Source organism: Lutjanus erythropterus, chromosome 10, assembly GCF_056507025.1.
Source record: "Lutjanus erythropterus isolate fLutEry1 chromosome 10, fLutEry1.hap2, whole genome shotgun sequence".
NCBI lineage: Eukaryota > Metazoa > Chordata > Actinopteri > Lutjaniformes > Lutjanidae > Lutjanus > Lutjanus erythropterus.
This window is the reverse complement of record NC_139326.1, coordinates 28,826,517-28,842,941: the sequence shown is the minus strand read 5'-3', so window position 1 is coordinate 28,842,941 and position 16,425 is coordinate 28,826,517. Positions and strand designations below refer to the sequence as shown.

Genomic DNA, 16,425 nt, shown 5'->3' with positions numbered 1-16,425 from the left:
AGTTTCAGTTCCTCTCTTCCAAGTTGTACCATTTGTATTTCATCAAAGAGCAGAACTATCTGTGCAATCAACGTTCAGTTCCTTAATACATGTTCTCTTCGTGGTGTTGCCCACCCCCACAGCTAAAAAAATCACATACCTGTCAAATTTCTCCAAGGATGGTTTCTGCTACAACCCCGTTCATCAGTATGCAGACTCTGACTCCAAATTATGTCACCAGTGTAAGATGGCAGTGCTCGTATCTTCGATATTTTGGCTTCATTTCTGTACAGTGGGAGGAAGTGGAGATGCGTCATCCATCTTTATTCACACTCAGTGTCACCAACATTTTTTGACATATCATGGGTACAGTTACTGCTGAATAATATTTTAAAAACATAACTCAACAATACATGTTCAGATATGGAGGAACACATCGAGTTGTGTGTCAAGTAGAATGTTTATCACATTGGATTAAATGTCTAACTGGAATTCAGTCTTACTATAAAATCTAAAAATATATCTTTCCCAGCCCTATGTATAGCCTCAAAAAATCAGAAGATCCTATTTTGTGTGTTCCACCCTTCAAGCTTTCATGACCAAGCTGTCCCTTAGCCTTGCATTAGACCACACCTATATAAATAACACTGCATCAAGTGGTTTAATTTAACTGACTATAAAATGTTTTCTTTATGATTAAAAAAAAGGAAGGTTTATGTCTGTTACAAGACCTCTGACCAGCTATGTTTTCTTTCTGTCAACATTAAGGCCACTTGAAACCCAAAGCCGCTGCTCCTCCTACATCTGTGCAATGTAACAATAATGTTGATATCACTCCTCTTGTTTCACACATATAGTCTTGTACTGACACTCTCAGTTAAAGTGAAGTTAATTTTGCCTTCTGATCATATTTTTTTTCCACTTCTAATATGTATTCATTTTTATTATTTCTACAGTTATCTAAAAAAGTAATCTTGATGAAGGTTTGTTCCAGAAATGAAGTAGAGAAATGCAGCCAGGTGCATGAAAGGTTGAGCTGGTTGACTTTTCATAGTGTGTGTGTGTGTGTGTGTGTGTGTGTGTACTGCGTGTGTGTGGGAACAGTACAGTATGTATGTTGGAGACAGTGTGCAAACTGCACAGAAAGGCCAGTTCCACTCTCTCTCTCCCAGGTCTGTGCCATTCCTTCTTTACCACTTTTTCTTTCTGCTATTTTGCAGTTGACCTAAAATTTTACCTGTACCTTTACCTGACTTTTGCATAATCTAAGGGCCAAATGGTACATCAGCTGTTCCGTTCTGTCCTACAGTATTGTAAAATCATCTTTCCTATCTTACTTGCATGCACTTTTCTTTATTTTAGAGCAGGGTTTCTCAACATTTTCTGGTCCTGACCCAATTCTTAGGTCCTAAAATGTTCAGAATTCTCATGGACCCATTAATAAGAGAGTTTTTACATTGAAGTCATATTAAATTGATTTGAATACCATCATAAATAGATATACATAGAACTTGTGTTTCAAATACATTTATTTTATATTAAAATATATGAAAGAAAATCAATATATAAGTGATGTAAATATCACAAATCTGCACCTTCATATAAAGCAACATGGGGTTCAGGATACGAAGTTGAGAAACTCTGTGTTTGAGTGATCTAACTTTATAAATGACTTGTATTTTATGCACTGTCAGGGCACCACAGCCTCCACCACCACCAAAGCTCTGAAGGACCTTTATGTCAGCCGTCTGGTTGTCACATCCGCACAACAGATGTATTAAACTAATGGGGTTGTTCATTTTTCTTCCTTTACAAATGCACTGAATCACGTTGTTGTTGAAACTCACAATTGTCTCTGTTTCTGTCATTTTTCCTGTCTGAACATTGGAACAGGACTTAATGCTCTGTTTCTCCTCTTCCTTATTATAACTAATGTTTTTGCACTTGATACTAAAATGTTGATACATACCAAAAAACAAATGTTCCTGTTTCTGAAAACATACCCTATGAATATGGTTACATGTTGTGTGTGCCATAATAAAACATTACAAGTATCTTGTGGTGCTCCTTGAATTTCAAACAATATATTTAACTGCTGCCTTTTTAAAGGATTTTTGTCATGTTACAGTGCTGGAATGTAATGACGTACATTGAGTACATACAGTTTCTCCATGTAAAGTCTGGATAAGTGCAGAGTTGCAGTGCATGTGTTCTGCTAATTAGCAGTAAACACAAAGTACAGCTGAAGCTTATGAATGTCTTTAGTTTTGCAAGTTTTAAACCAAAGTGTTAGACAAATTAAAATTTGACCTGATGATGAACTTGATGTAAAGTCAAGGGATCTTCAATGTTTTTACATTTCTTCCTGAGGTGGAGGAAAATCCGCCCCACATTTCCTGACAATCCAGGAAAAGTTAAGATATCACCAAAACTCACAAGAGCCATTTTCTCATATGAACTCCGGACAATGTCTAGAGAACCGGGCCCAGACATTTTGCAGCAGTGCCCTTTCACACATGTGGCACACAACAATACTCTGTTTGGTTTAGGTGAGGGGTGGCGCCTGGACAGAGCATGCACGAGCCAGGATAGGGTGTAAAATGTTCACTGCAAAAATCACAGTGTTTTGATAAAAACATCATTAACACACCCACTTGCTCACTGTGAATTCTCTGGACAATGATCATTTAATTTTGGACATTTGCATTGATATATATACCAATCAGGCGTAACATTATGACCACCTGCCTAATATTGTGTTGGTCTCCCTTTTGCTGCCACAACAGCCCTGACCCATTGAGGCATGGACTCCACTACACCCCTGAAGGTGTGCTTTGGTATCTGGCACCAAGATGTCAGCAGCAGATCCTTTAAGTCCTGTAAGTTGCGAGGTGGGGCCTCCATGCATCAGACTCGTTTGTCCAGTACATCCCACAAATGCTCGATTGGACTGAGATCTGGGAAATTTGGAGGCCAAGTCAACACCTCAGTCTTGTTGTTATGCTCTTCAAACCATTCCTTAACCATTTTTGCTTTGTTGCACGGCACATTATCCTGCTGAAAGAGGCCACAGCCATCAGGGAATACTGTTTACATGAAAGGGTGTACATGGTCTGCAACAATGCTTAGGTAGGTGGTACATGTCAAAGTAACATCCACATGGATGGCAGGACCCAAGGTTTCCCAGCAGAACATTGGCAAAAGCATCACCCTGTCTCAGCTGGCTTGCCCTTTTCCCATAGTGCATCCTGGTGCCATGTGTTCCCCAGGTATGTGACGCACATGCACCCGGCCATCCATGTGATGTAAAAGAAAACATGATTCATGAGACCAGGCCACTTTCTTCCATTGCCTGACTGAGTTTGCACTCATTGCATTGAGTACACCCAACTTAGAAGATTTTACAGTGTAACTGACATGTGCATCATAGAAATACAATCAAAAACAAAAGGGACAGCTAATGTCATTTTCTGATGTAACTGTATTAAAATCACTGCATAAAAGCAGATTAAAGCCAACTGTAAGGAGTTCTCCAAGTCTGTTAAATAACTGAGATTTCTTTCTGTCTTCAAGGGCAGTATATACATGAATTATGCTGTATTTTTCACCCTGATAAAAACAATCCAACTTTAAAAGCTACCTGGAATAATTAATAATTATTAATTATTAATTATAATTATAATATAATAACATCTTGAGATTTAATTTAGTCTTTCTCCTGCCATCACCATTACTGCTTTTTGTTTGAATGAAAAAGGGAGAGCTTGCTTGTGCTTGTTAGTGCGCCTGGACGTATTTCTGCTTTTACATCAGTCCCATTTGAGAGGAGCTACTGTGATTGGTTTCCCTCTGTGAGTAAGTAACAACAACCTTCCTAGAAATGTAGTGGAGTCAAAAGTACAATATTTGTCTTTGAAATGTAGTGGATTGAAAGTCAGAAGTTTCCCAAAAAAAACCCAAAAACAAATACTCAAGTAAAGTAGATACTCAAAAAATGTACTTAAGTACAGTACTCAAGTAAATGTACTTCGTGACTGTGCACCACTGCTTGTTTGCTTTCTCCCAGTGCATCATCAGAGGAACTAACTAGTCCAATCATCCGACACTAGGTGGCAGCAATGCGCCATGTGGACTCTGATCTGCTGGAATTAATAAATCCCACGAAGAAGAAGTTTCTGGTGTTTTGATTGGATGGCTGTGGAATCGTTTCAGACATGGCCGAAACAGCAGGGGAAGGAGCGCAAGGAGGACCGTATTTCCACAAAGAGAGAATAAAATACAGCCCCGAGGAGGAGGCCAGGCTTGAGAGGCAGCATTTCTGGAGGATAGTCGATGCTTTTAGATTTTACAGGTACAATATTAATGTTTAAATAAAATACGAGACAGGCGATGTGTCGATGTTGTTAGCGACTAACAATAGCAACGGACAGATAATTCGGTTTGGAGGGAAAGCTGATAACTCTTAGTTCTTTTTTCAAGAGTTAGTCAATGTTTCACACAATTAAGTCAGATTGTACTTTACCAGATTCTCGTGGACTGTATTTCATGGCTGGAACCACTTCTACTCCATGACCCACCCTTTCTCCAAAACAAAAAACACTTAAATTGTAATATAGCTAGTATTATAGCTAGCAATATCACTGGAAGACAACAAAGAGAATAAATAACGTTAATTTATGTTAGGAACCATTTGGACTAGAGCTTTAGACCCTCAATTTGCAAGGGGTGTAAAAGGAAGCGAGATTAATATATGCGGTATAACAGAGTTTTCATTGTCACGAAAGTGGCTCTCTTTTAACCTTGCTACATTACCATGGTAACTGATTCTGAGCACCTGACCTGCTTCAAGTGGGTTGTAACAAGCACCACCCTTTCACTAATTATTTTCCTGACGATATTCCTGAAGGGATAATGCACATTGAGCAGGTCATTGCTGTGAAATAAACCCAGACAGGGTGAGGCAGGAGGTCTTGAATCAACCTGAAGGGGTTTATTTCACAGTACTGACCTGCTCACTGTGGATTATCCTGCTTATTACATCCTTACTTACTAATGTCTATGTATGGTTTTATGCTAGATCCTAGTTTAGTCTATTAACACTGCTGCTATTGAAGCTAATACCACCGATTAGAAAATCTATTTTGTCGTTGTTTATCACAGAGAATATTTAATCAATAAAGTTAATTTCACTTTCATTTTGCCAGAAACTACAATCATTTGATTTCCATGTATCCTTCATCATGGGGCAGGGCTGGGTGACCAAATACCTCTATATTAATGTCTTTAAATGTTGTGACAATATTTTAGAGATGACTTGTTGTTTTCACAAAAAATTACCACCAATATTTTTGATAGATAATCATCAGTAATGTGGATATAATGATAAGTGAGCCAATAATGCATTATTATATAAAAAGAATTATTCTTAACTTTCTGTTATGATGACCTGTTCCTCTTTACTTAAGTAGGCGACACACCATCGGCCCATTTTGGCAGAGGAAGAGTCAAATGATGCACCTATTGCTCCTTTTTATGGGAACATGCATACAGTCTGACAAAGAAAACCTTTTGTTTCCTTTGTAGTACGCCCTTGCTTTGACTTGCATCTCTTCTTGTCAGGGTCCATGTGGAGGAGCAGGTCAAGCGTGCCGAGCGTCAGTTTCGAAGCCTACCGCAGCACCACCAGAACTTGCTGCCAAATGTTTTGTCCAACCTGGCCCGGATCAGCCAGTGCGCAGACCACAACCAGGAGCTGCTGCAGGCCATCATTCACAACAGCCTCCACATGTTTGAGAACATTGAGTACGGCGAGAGGGTAAGGCTTGACCTATAAGGTACTCTGCTGTACTTATCCAGTATTCACACAGGGTGTATTTTAGTTTTTTGTCGTTATTCACTTGAGGAATTTAGGTAAAGATATTTCTTCTTCATTCAACTTCCAGAAGGATCCGCAGAAGGTGCGTCCATCCAGTACGTTTGACATGGACAAGCTTAAATCCACCATAAAGCAGTTTGTCAGAGACTGGAGTGAGGTGGGCCGTGCTGAGAGGGATTCCTGCTACCAGCCCATCATCCAAGAGATCCAAAGACTCTTCCCAAGTGACCAATAGTAGGAAACATTCACACAGACTCCCACACAAGCACCTGTGATAGTGACATTCTGTCGATGCTAAATGATACAAGCAATCACATTTTCCATGTGCTTTGGTATCGGAATACCTTGTCAGAGCTCTTACAATGTGACTTGCTACATGTTTTCTGTGTGATATGTGCATTTTGTATATTTTATTATGTCAGTGATGTGTCTAAGGTCAGCGTGCTGGTTCCGGGTGCTGGGCTCGGCCGTCTAGCATGGGAGATTGCTCGGCTGGGTTATATCTGTCAGGGAAATGAGTGGAGCTTCTTCATGCTCTTCTCTTCCAACTTTGTCCTCAATAGGTACAGCACATACTAACACTCCTGTGTCCTCCAGCAGCTATAAACATCACCTTCCTCATACATTCATGCAGGATATTTCTGCTTGCTTTCATCATTCACACTTAAGTATTAAGTCGTTAAGTATATAACAGTATAATAGTGATCACAAATAAAATTAGAACAGATAATTCAGTTGTTTGTCAGTACAATTCTGACCTCATGCTCTATAGAATACCACCTCCATCCCTCCACCTGTCCTAATGAATGTGAACTGCTCCATTCAGGTGTGAAAAGGTGAACTCTCTGACCCTGTACCCCTGGATCCACCAGTTTAGCAACAACAAGAAATCTTCTGACCAAACACGACCAATCAGATTCCCTGATGTCAACCCTCAGAGCTTACCACTGAATGCAGACTTCTCCATGGTGGCAGGGGACTTTGTGGAAGTCTACTGTGAGCCAGGTCAGTAAAAACTGTGTGGATCTTTCACCTTTGTACTACAGCTTGGCAATATATCGATCTTGTGATATGAGACTATATATCATTATAGATGTTGCAGATTAGATTACAGTAAAGTAATTTTCTGAATTTAGCAGACTGTTCCAACTGTTCTGATATTTGCCTTTCCCCACTTAGGCCCTGATCATACAGATCACTTCTGGCAGGTTGCGAAACCCAGTGTACTGCCTTTTTTTTGTTGAAGCTGTTGTCTTAAAAAAAGGGCAGCGTGGTGCTTTTTTTTTTTTGTTATTGCGGGGCAACCAATGAATCAGTTGACCTTAGCCTAATTGTGATTTTACTGTGAAGTGAATTCAGAACTGTACCCTCTATATTTTGGTTAGCTCGAATTAGACACAATTAGATCAAACTTCCCATTTAATAAGCTACCTAAACATCAGCATCCAAACTCGAGGTGCCCAGGGCACATTAGCAGCATGCAAAATGCTACCTACCTCTAGAAAATGACTATAAAAAGATGTTTCTCGCTGCCAAAAAAGCAGTCTGTCTGATCAGGGCCTTAGTCATTATATTCACATTACTAACGATTATTTATTAAAAATTCCATTGGATTAATATTTTGTGAAAGCACCAATAGTCATCCCTACAATATTATCACAATGTTGTGACATTGAGGTATTTTGTTAAAAATATATTTGATTTTGTCCATATCGCCCACCCCTACTGTGTAGTATCCCTAAAAAAGTATGCAATCAAAAAGAAAACCTCAAAAAGAAGGATTTTGTGTGTGACTGTATACAACTTTGTGTATACATCAGGCCCTCCAGTAATTTGCATTCTTGCCAAAAAGATACACATTTTACATAATTTCTTTGATTGTTGACATTAACTATAAGAATAAATAGTATAACGAAAACTTATTTTGACAAACACAAATGCAGGTAAGATTTTTCCTGGCTGCAGATCATACACTATTTAAGTAGAGCTGATCTCCATCTGGTGAAAAATGTGTATCATTTTCTATACAAAGCAGCTATTTAAATGACCCAAAATAAAATGGGTAATTTTGATATGATTGTACTGTGTATGATCATTTGTAAATTGTGCACCTTTTAATAATTTTACTTACATGCTCATGATGTTCAGTCAATATATTGTCTGTTTCCTTCAGATTCCTGGGACTGTGTGGCTACCTGCTTCTTTATCGATACAGCTCATAATGTCATTGAGTATGTGGAGACGATCTGGAAGATTCTGAAGCCTGGTGGAGTGTGGATCAACCTGGGTGAGTCAGCTTTAGTAAAAAGCATATTTATATTTAATCTCCTCTGGCAAACCAAACGCTGTTCATTATTATACAACATGCTGTTTGAACTGGTGAAGTAAAAAAGGCAAATATAGCGCCCATAAGACCTGTAAGTACATTTTAATCTGTGTTTTCTGCAAACAAAAGAAAATAACACAACTTAACATCAAAATGTCCCATAAAAAGGACGTACAAATGTATTCTATGGAAATAACAGATGTATGATTCAGTCTTTAAATCTTCTTGTTTTTTCAGGTCCACTGCTGTACCATTTTGAGAACATGGCCAATGAGCTCTCAGTTGAACTAAGCTATGAAGACATCAGGAGAGCAATTGTCAAGTTTGGCTTCCACATAGAGGTAAACCAAAGACTTTGATGTATATTCTTGGCTCAGCATCATTATCATCTTCAGAAATCTTGTTCCAGTTTATATTATATATTTATATGTCCCCTGCAGGTGGAGAAAGAGTCGGTTCAGACCACCTACACGGAAAACGACCGCTCAATGTTGAGATACATTTACGACTGTGTCTTTTTTGTGGCACGAAAACCCACAGACGTGTACTTTAACGGTCAAGAAGATGACCAAGAACAGAGTTTGCCACCAGCTGCTAAGTCACCACGGCGAGATGATCCTGACAGCCTAACGTGACAAACATAGTGAACTTAGAGAACTTAATGAAGATTTGACTGACAAAAAGAAAATGGACACAGAAGAAAAACATCAGTGGACATAAATTTTCTTTTTTGCCATATATCTGTTTTTATGATGCATCTCATGGAGAACCCAACAGGCCCTGTTTTGTTTTTCTGGGACAGGTGAAGCACCTGAATATGGCTCTCATTGTAGAATGTAATATGACATATTGCAGGACTATGTTATGAGTAACACCTGAAAAACATCTAAAAATACTCTACGTCACCTGATATCTGGGTCTGATGAGACAGTTACTCCTGGATGTTATTTTGTCGTTAAGAATTCTTTTCTCCAGTGACTTTAACTGCCTGAGTGTGTGAGTGAAAGGACAGCGTGATGTGAACATTTGTTTTTGAAATGAATTTATTTTTTCAAACAGTGCCAATGCCTATATCTACTCATTAGCATTTATCATCAGTCAACAATGAAAATGACATCAAACAAGCTTCCATTTTAAAGTTTAAGATGACTTTCATAGACTTTTTTGGTTTCTGATCACAATTTGGAATAAAGCCAAACATTTTAAATAATATTAATCTCCAGAGTTTTACTGTTTTAAATTTGATATGATGAGCATAAATGTGGAGGACTGTAAGTGCAAATAAAAAATAAATAAAAAAATTAAACTATACTATTTTGATAGTCAATTAACTGTTAAAGCAATTTTTCATGCAAAAATGCTGTTTTTCAACTTCTCAAATAAAAAGGTTTCTCTTTTTTTTTCTTTTGGTTTGTTTATTATTAAACTGAATATCATTGGACTGTGGACTGACATTGTATAAATTTTACAAACCTACATGAAACGACAATTAACTTTTGTCAGTTATTTGATAACCACTAATAAAGAAAACAATTTGTCTCGAGGCAAGTAAAAATTAACTTTGGGCAAGTGGATCAGAAATCTACTTGCCTGACCAGGCAAGTGAAAAAAAACAAAGACATTAATGTTTAACCCTGTAAATTGCATGATGAATAAATGAATATGCCATTATATGCTCCAAAACAATATTTAAAAAATGAATGTAGGTATTTATTGAATGGCAGCCCACTCATTTGCATAATGAAGCAGAAATGCATCAAGATATGTAAAAAGAATATAAAGATATAAATAAGTTTGGGAAATAAATAGGCAGAAAATGCAAGTGGAACAAATACTACACAAATATAGACAGAAATAAATTTAAAAATTGAACATTAAATGGGAATTTATACAGAGGCAAATATTCAGAAGCAAATTAAGACATCAGTTCATGTCAGTTTTTAGGCAGTTATCACTGCCTACATTTATCTTCAATGTTGTTGGAGCATTTGCATTTTTATATAGAAAGTCTTCTTTATTTCTTTATTTTTTATTTTGGCAGTTATGGTCCTCCATGCATAACAGCATTAAAATGCAGCTCAATTTTAAAGTGTAAAAGACAGAAAACACAAACATGTTTTGAGTGTTTCTTCAGGCTTGCTCATTTAGGAGGCAGTTACAGAGGCGAACAAGTTGACACTAAACCATAACAAACATTATTTCACCAACTACCTTTGTGCATAAATTAACGTTCTCGATCATTTTTACTGCCATTTCCGCATCACTCGATCTTATCTTGACACTTTATTGAAAACTTATACATATGTTAAAATTTTAGAAATGAAAAATGAATTCATTTAGGTTATCAGGTAATATTGTTTTTATTTCCTCTTATTGGGAAAACAACATAATATTTTATCCTGTTACATAAAGTGTTAATTCCGTCTAAATGCATTTGTATTTTCTCATTTGTTTCCTTTGAAAACAAGGAAACAAACAGATACTTTTTAAATGCTTTATAAATCGTGCACTAAAGATATAAATCTTAAATTTGCAAAATGTCCTCCATAGTGGTTTGTTTATTTGGGGACCCAAATATATTCTCTTGTGACTCACCTGTGGGTCCTTGAAAATGACTGTTATAAAGAACTATAACAAGTATTATTATTCTATAATTAGCCCATGGTATGCACGAATGTACCCGCCACAGGAAGAGAGGAGGTTGTGGGCGGGGCTAGACAGTGGTGCTCTCCTCTGATTGGTTATCCGGACTGCCTTGCATGAATTTTACTACCGGTCCTTAATGTTGTGCGACTGTACCCCAACGCTCCCACATTGCAACACAGTCAGGAAAAAGCTGCCTGAATCAGTGTTAAAGCCCGTGTGTGCTCGTTTCCTGTTGCATGATCAGTGCAGCGACATACTTCTGAGACAGTAATGGCGAAGAGACGAGCCGAGGACCCGCTGCTGCACGACTCTCCCTCCAAAAGATGCTATCGCTCACTTTGCAGTGTTGACATGCAGCTGGGCAGCATGGCTCCGACCAGCGGGGGTGTGAGCCCGCCGTCCCTGCTGGCTTTACTGGGCAGCCGCTCCAGAAAGAGGCCGTACTACTTCGTGGACCTGGAGGAACAAGAAGAAGAAAAAGCAGCAGCTGTTTATCGCAAAGGCTCGCAGTGCTGCGACATTAGGAAGCATGCAGCAAGTGTTTTGACGGTGCAGACTTCTGGAAGTTTCCAGGACCGTCGCAGCTCCAGCGCACTGACAGGCTCCAAGAAACGACCACGAGAGGACTGCACGGCTTCAGAGACCGTCATTCCTAAAGATAACGATAAAGTAAGTAATTTAAGATATAGTAGAAGTTGATATTCTGCAGATAGTGAAGCTGTGCAGAGAGCGAGTTGGTGTAATGTCAGTTAATGTCCTCTAGATGTAACCCTTTACCTATTTTATGGTTTTTGGTACTCCGAGCTACCAGTCAAAATCTGGGCAAAGGGTGTCTTTGATTTAGCCCAGAATATCAAGTACATCCAGACTAACATGTTATTCTGTTTTATTTACTTTATTCTGTAAAACACAAAACATGTATACAGTACAGCACAAAATAAATAGCAAGTATAACTTTTTAATCTACAACACGCCCAACATATACACAAAATATTATTGTAACACAAAAACAAGTACACAATACTTTGTTAAGGCTGCAACAAATAACTTTATTCATTGTCAATAAATCTATTGATTATTTTCTTGATTAATCAATTACTTGTTAGGTCTATAAAATGTCAGAAAATGGTGAAAAATGTCCAAGATAACGTCCTCAAATGTCTTGTTTTGCCCATAACTCAAAGATATTCAGTTTTCTGTCATGGAAGAATAAAGAAACCAGAAAATATTCAGATTAAATGAGCTGGAATCAGAGAATTTAGACTTTTTTTTCTTAAAAACTATTCATACCGATTAATCAGTTATGAAAATAGTTGGAGATTAATCTAAGAATCATGTAGGAACCCCCATTTAATTATACCTGATCTTTTTGCTCTTTCTTTCATAATTGTCTTTTTCAGCAAATAATAGTTTGAGACAAGAAATCAAGGAGCTCAAAAATTATATTTTTGGAATGTCAAATACATAAACACAACAGTGTTTCATAACATATTTCTATCATCTTGAAAATCATAAATTATGTTGAGAGGGGAAAAAGGCAAAGGGATTGCTTGTTCTCATACCTAGTTTGCCACCTGCTGCCAGAAAGATGCAATAACTGGTCTCTTTCTCATCACTCCCAGACTGATGAAGACACCAACACTGAGGACTGCACTTATAACTCCTTCCAGTACTGGAGGTCCCCCTTACCTGAACTTGACCTTTCACTGCTAGAAGATGCTAATGACCATTCCCAAACAGAGGACAAGCCAAAAGTCAAAGACTCCTCTTCTGATGCCATGGAAACCTGAAGAGGATGGCTGTTTCACTTTGAAATGTGATGCTTTTCACCAGATAGACACGTCAAAAGCACATTAAGGACGCTTGAAATGCATCCAAGGTGAGATGCAACAACGTGGTGTTACAGATTGAGGATAGTGCTGTCAGAGTGATACAGACTGTAGTAAGCGAGTCTAACGCTGGTCTACGATCTCAGTGACTTGGGTGAAGCAACAGTGAGTTCTGCATTGCAACAATGCCATTCTTAGAGAGAGCTGACAATCATCCTAAAATTGTAGGTAGTTTTCTTTTAAAGTTGAAAACAGCTTTCTCTGAAAATATTTCAGAAAACCTGGTGTACAACTGTCACTGGTGTTTTTTTTGTGCAGAATCTCTATCTTGTAAGCCTAGTATTTTATACAACAAAGGCACTCTTCCACTCAGAAGTACCCAGAACCTTAAGTCCCAGGAACTACTTTTAAAGGGGCTGAAAGGTTCCCTCAGCTTGTTGTTTTCTGTATTTCCACCGCAGTCCAAAGCACTGTAAGATTAAACAAATTAGTCCACTGATATATGAAAAATAACAGCCTTTTTTTTCACATTAATTCTGCATGTGACTATACAACAATGTTGACACTGTAGATATTGACCAACAGGCTTTTTTTTTTCGGGATGCTACATTGTGGTGATTTCAGAATAAATGCTCAACAAGGCTTGGACTTAATCATTGTTCCATATGATTGCATATTTTTAAAACTGGTAACTAAAAATGAAATGCTGCAAGTAGTCGACCAATCTGAAATGTTCAGCACTACAAGCACCACTCAAAAGTTCCTGTACCTTTGGAAGGTTCTACCCCCTTAGACAGGACTTTTGATCCCCCCTAGTTTGGTTTAACCAGAAGAATTGCTTGGGTAGGTGTAGGATGTTGTATAGCTTGTGATGCTGCAGATAGACCTCTCTTACTTTTTATGGGAATTTTTGTAAATGCAATATCTCAAGAAGGCATTAATTTCTTCAAGTTTGGTGTAAGCGTCCACTTATTTACCACTTGATGTCTCCAGATTGTGTCTTTTTTTTCCAACCAACAGTCCAAAACAAAAGACTCTTTATTTACTTTAATATATGTTGAAGAACAGCATCAAATCATCACATTTAAGACTGGAACCAGCATATTTTTGACATTTTGCTGGTTTACATTTACTGAAACAATTAATTGTCACAATAGCTGGCAACTAATTTTCTATCCATTTATGGGTTAATCGATTAAGTGTTGCAGCTCTACACTCAAGAAACAAAGGTACCAAGTAGAACTGTAAAGGGTTCTTTGGCTTGTTCCCATAAGAGAACCCTTTTTGTTTTCTGGTAGAACCCTCTGGTAAGGTTTCACTCAAACTATTTCAGAGAGTTCTACCAAGAACCATCTGTAAAAGGTTTTGCACAAACCCCCCTACTGAGTGGTTCTACAGAGAACTCTTCTATGGTGTAGTGGTTCCACCAAGAACCCTCTCTGTGGGTTCTATCAAGAACTTTTCCACCTCCTCAGGGCACTAACAAGAACCCATCCAGGGGGTTCTACCAAGAACTAGTGGTGTGTATTTCACTGACTGAGACCGATTTGATATGTATCTCAATACACGTTCAATGATACAATGTATCATATAAATTTTTTAATAACAATAGATTTGGTTCGATACAATTCACCTCTGTCACAATATAATATGATATGATGCAATGCAAGACAATGCAAAGTGTGAATCTTTACATTTTGATTCAATTAATGCTACATTTGTAGAGTGCTTTCAGTTGCAAAAAGGAAATCCTGATAGTTTTGCTAAATATAGTAACAGTAGAGACACAGAGAAAGAGACATTAGAGTGGTGTTAATATCTTATTATGAGTCTAATGTGTAAATGAGATACTGTAGCCTTAATGAGAATCTGTGAACAAACTTTAAAACTGCTTAAAATGTGAGTATTTTTGCAGTAAGATGATCTGCTGCTCTCTGAGTGCTGTGGTTTCGATTAATGTGGAGGAACGGTGAAGTGTTACCTGCTCTCACAGTGACATGACGTCTCTGCTGTCTGACACGTTTTGCATAAATGATTTGCAGCAGAGTTTCTCATCTTTCTTATAAAACACAAACTTATTCCACACTCGCGCGTTGTGAAAGTTTGGTGGTGCGACATGGTACAATGTCACTTGTGTCGCTGTTTTCAGCGCAGCCTGTTTAGAGCAAAGGAGAGACACAGGAGAGGGAGAAGGGAGCGCTTGTTTTGTGTGATCGCAGCAGCAGGCGTCCAGCGGTGCCGACTGAGACAAGAGGCGAGAGAAAAGGGAGGAAACCTGCACGTTTTTTGCACGTTCACCATTTTACCGGCCGTCTGAACCGATGTACTCCTGTCTTACACATTTAAGTCCGATGCATTTGATGCATGAGTGAATCATTACACCTCTACAAAGAACCCTTTTGTATTCCAAGAGTTTTATTTAGAATACATCCAGGGGGTTCTACCAAGAACCCGTTTATACGAGGAAAGAGTTCATGAAGGATTTCAACAATCTCTGAAGAACTCTTTCTTCCAAAAAGTTTTCTTTGGATAAAAAGGGTTCTTAATGGAAACTTAACTTTAAACTTAGAACTTCTGGGTGGAACCTCTTATTTACAGGGTGAATACAAACCGACTTAAGTTGAATATCTGTTTCTATCGTTGATCTTACCTAGTGTCACCGGTTAGGTCATCATCCCCACACCTCCCTGCCTGTGGACCAGGACCGGGATGGGGGGGAACAATAACACCTGCAGTGTTTGTTGACAGCTGAGGAGTTGAAACAGCACTGAATGTTTGAAAGAGGAGGTCATGAACTCCTCAAGGCTCCTCACACAGACTCTCCCTGCCCTTTGGACCTGTGGCTGATAAAAGGAGCAGTCAGTCCTGTCAGACAGGAGAATAAATGATGAACCGGTGGGATTTCACACAACGTGAATGAAGACTCACAGATGTTAAAAGTCTAACCGAAACCTTCAGCCATGGTAAGTTCAGTATAACAAATACTTAATTCTGCTGTAGCTGGTTTCCAGCAAATAGTTCAGGAGTTTATTTAACACTACTTATTAGCTGCCGTCAGCTAATAGCTAATGTTAACTGAGTTTCGATGGGATTTCAACGTTAGCCAACATAAAGATGAATTATATCTTACTTATACAGTTTTCTGTTTACATTTAGGTTATAACACATAACGTCAGGTGCTTTAATTGGAGATAGTACTGACTTAATGGTGACCTTATCTTACTGAACTTATTAAGTCAAAGTTGAAAAATGGCCATTGTGACTGTGCCACTATTATGTATTAGTCAGATTATTATTAAGCATGCAGTGAAGGAAAGGCACCTTTTTACTGTTATATTTGCTTTCGACCTATAGGCCTGCAATTAATGATTATTATTACGATAAGATAGATAAGATTGAGAACTAGAGCCTTAAGTAACACCTTCACAGTGTTGGTTCTGTCCAACCAACAGTACAAACCACTAAAATATTAAAAATAACAACAAAAAAACAAACAAACAAAAAGTGAAAAGTAAAAGTAGCAAATCCCCAGCCGCGAAATGTCTTCACATAAAAACTGAATGAAAGTATCCTCAAATAAGTCGCTGATTGTACATTTTCATGTTTTCTGTAGTAACTAGTTATTAAAGGTGTCAGATAGTTGCAATGGAGTAAAAAGTGCAATATATATATTGTATACTCTGAAAATCTCTGAAAACAAAGTCATATACGATGCAACGTTTTGTCTGGATCCCAGATTCTCTTATTATGGTACAGGAACCACTGGTGGT

The 16,425-nt window shown here is 38.1% G+C and overlaps 2 protein-coding genes across 2 annotated transcripts; both read left to right on the top strand.

The window, feature by feature from the left end:
- Positions 1-4,171: 4,171 nt before the first annotated feature.
- On the top strand, positions 4,172-9,071 carry carnmt1 (carnosine N-methyltransferase 1). The gene is made up of 8 exons (XM_084728936.1): positions 4,172-4,330; positions 5,599-5,794; positions 5,925-6,088; positions 6,277-6,417; positions 6,681-6,859; positions 8,028-8,141; positions 8,418-8,521; positions 8,621-9,071. The coding sequence occupies exons 1-8, from the start codon at positions 4,194-4,196 to the stop codon at positions 8,813-8,815; spliced, it is 1,230 nt and encodes a 409-aa protein (XP_084585062.1). The 5' UTR covers positions 4,172-4,193; the 3' UTR covers positions 8,816-9,071.
- A 1,763-nt stretch (positions 9,072-10,834) lies between these two features.
- Positions 10,835-13,264, top strand: LOC146320616 (uncharacterized). Its single transcript, XM_084729596.1, has 2 exons — positions 10,835-11,495; positions 12,449-13,264. Exons 1-2 carry the CDS (start codon positions 11,097-11,099, stop codon positions 12,614-12,616), a joined length of 567 nt encoding a protein of 188 aa, XP_084585722.1. The 5' UTR covers positions 10,835-11,096; the 3' UTR covers positions 12,617-13,264.
- The last annotated feature ends 3,161 nt before the right edge of the window (positions 13,265-16,425 follow it).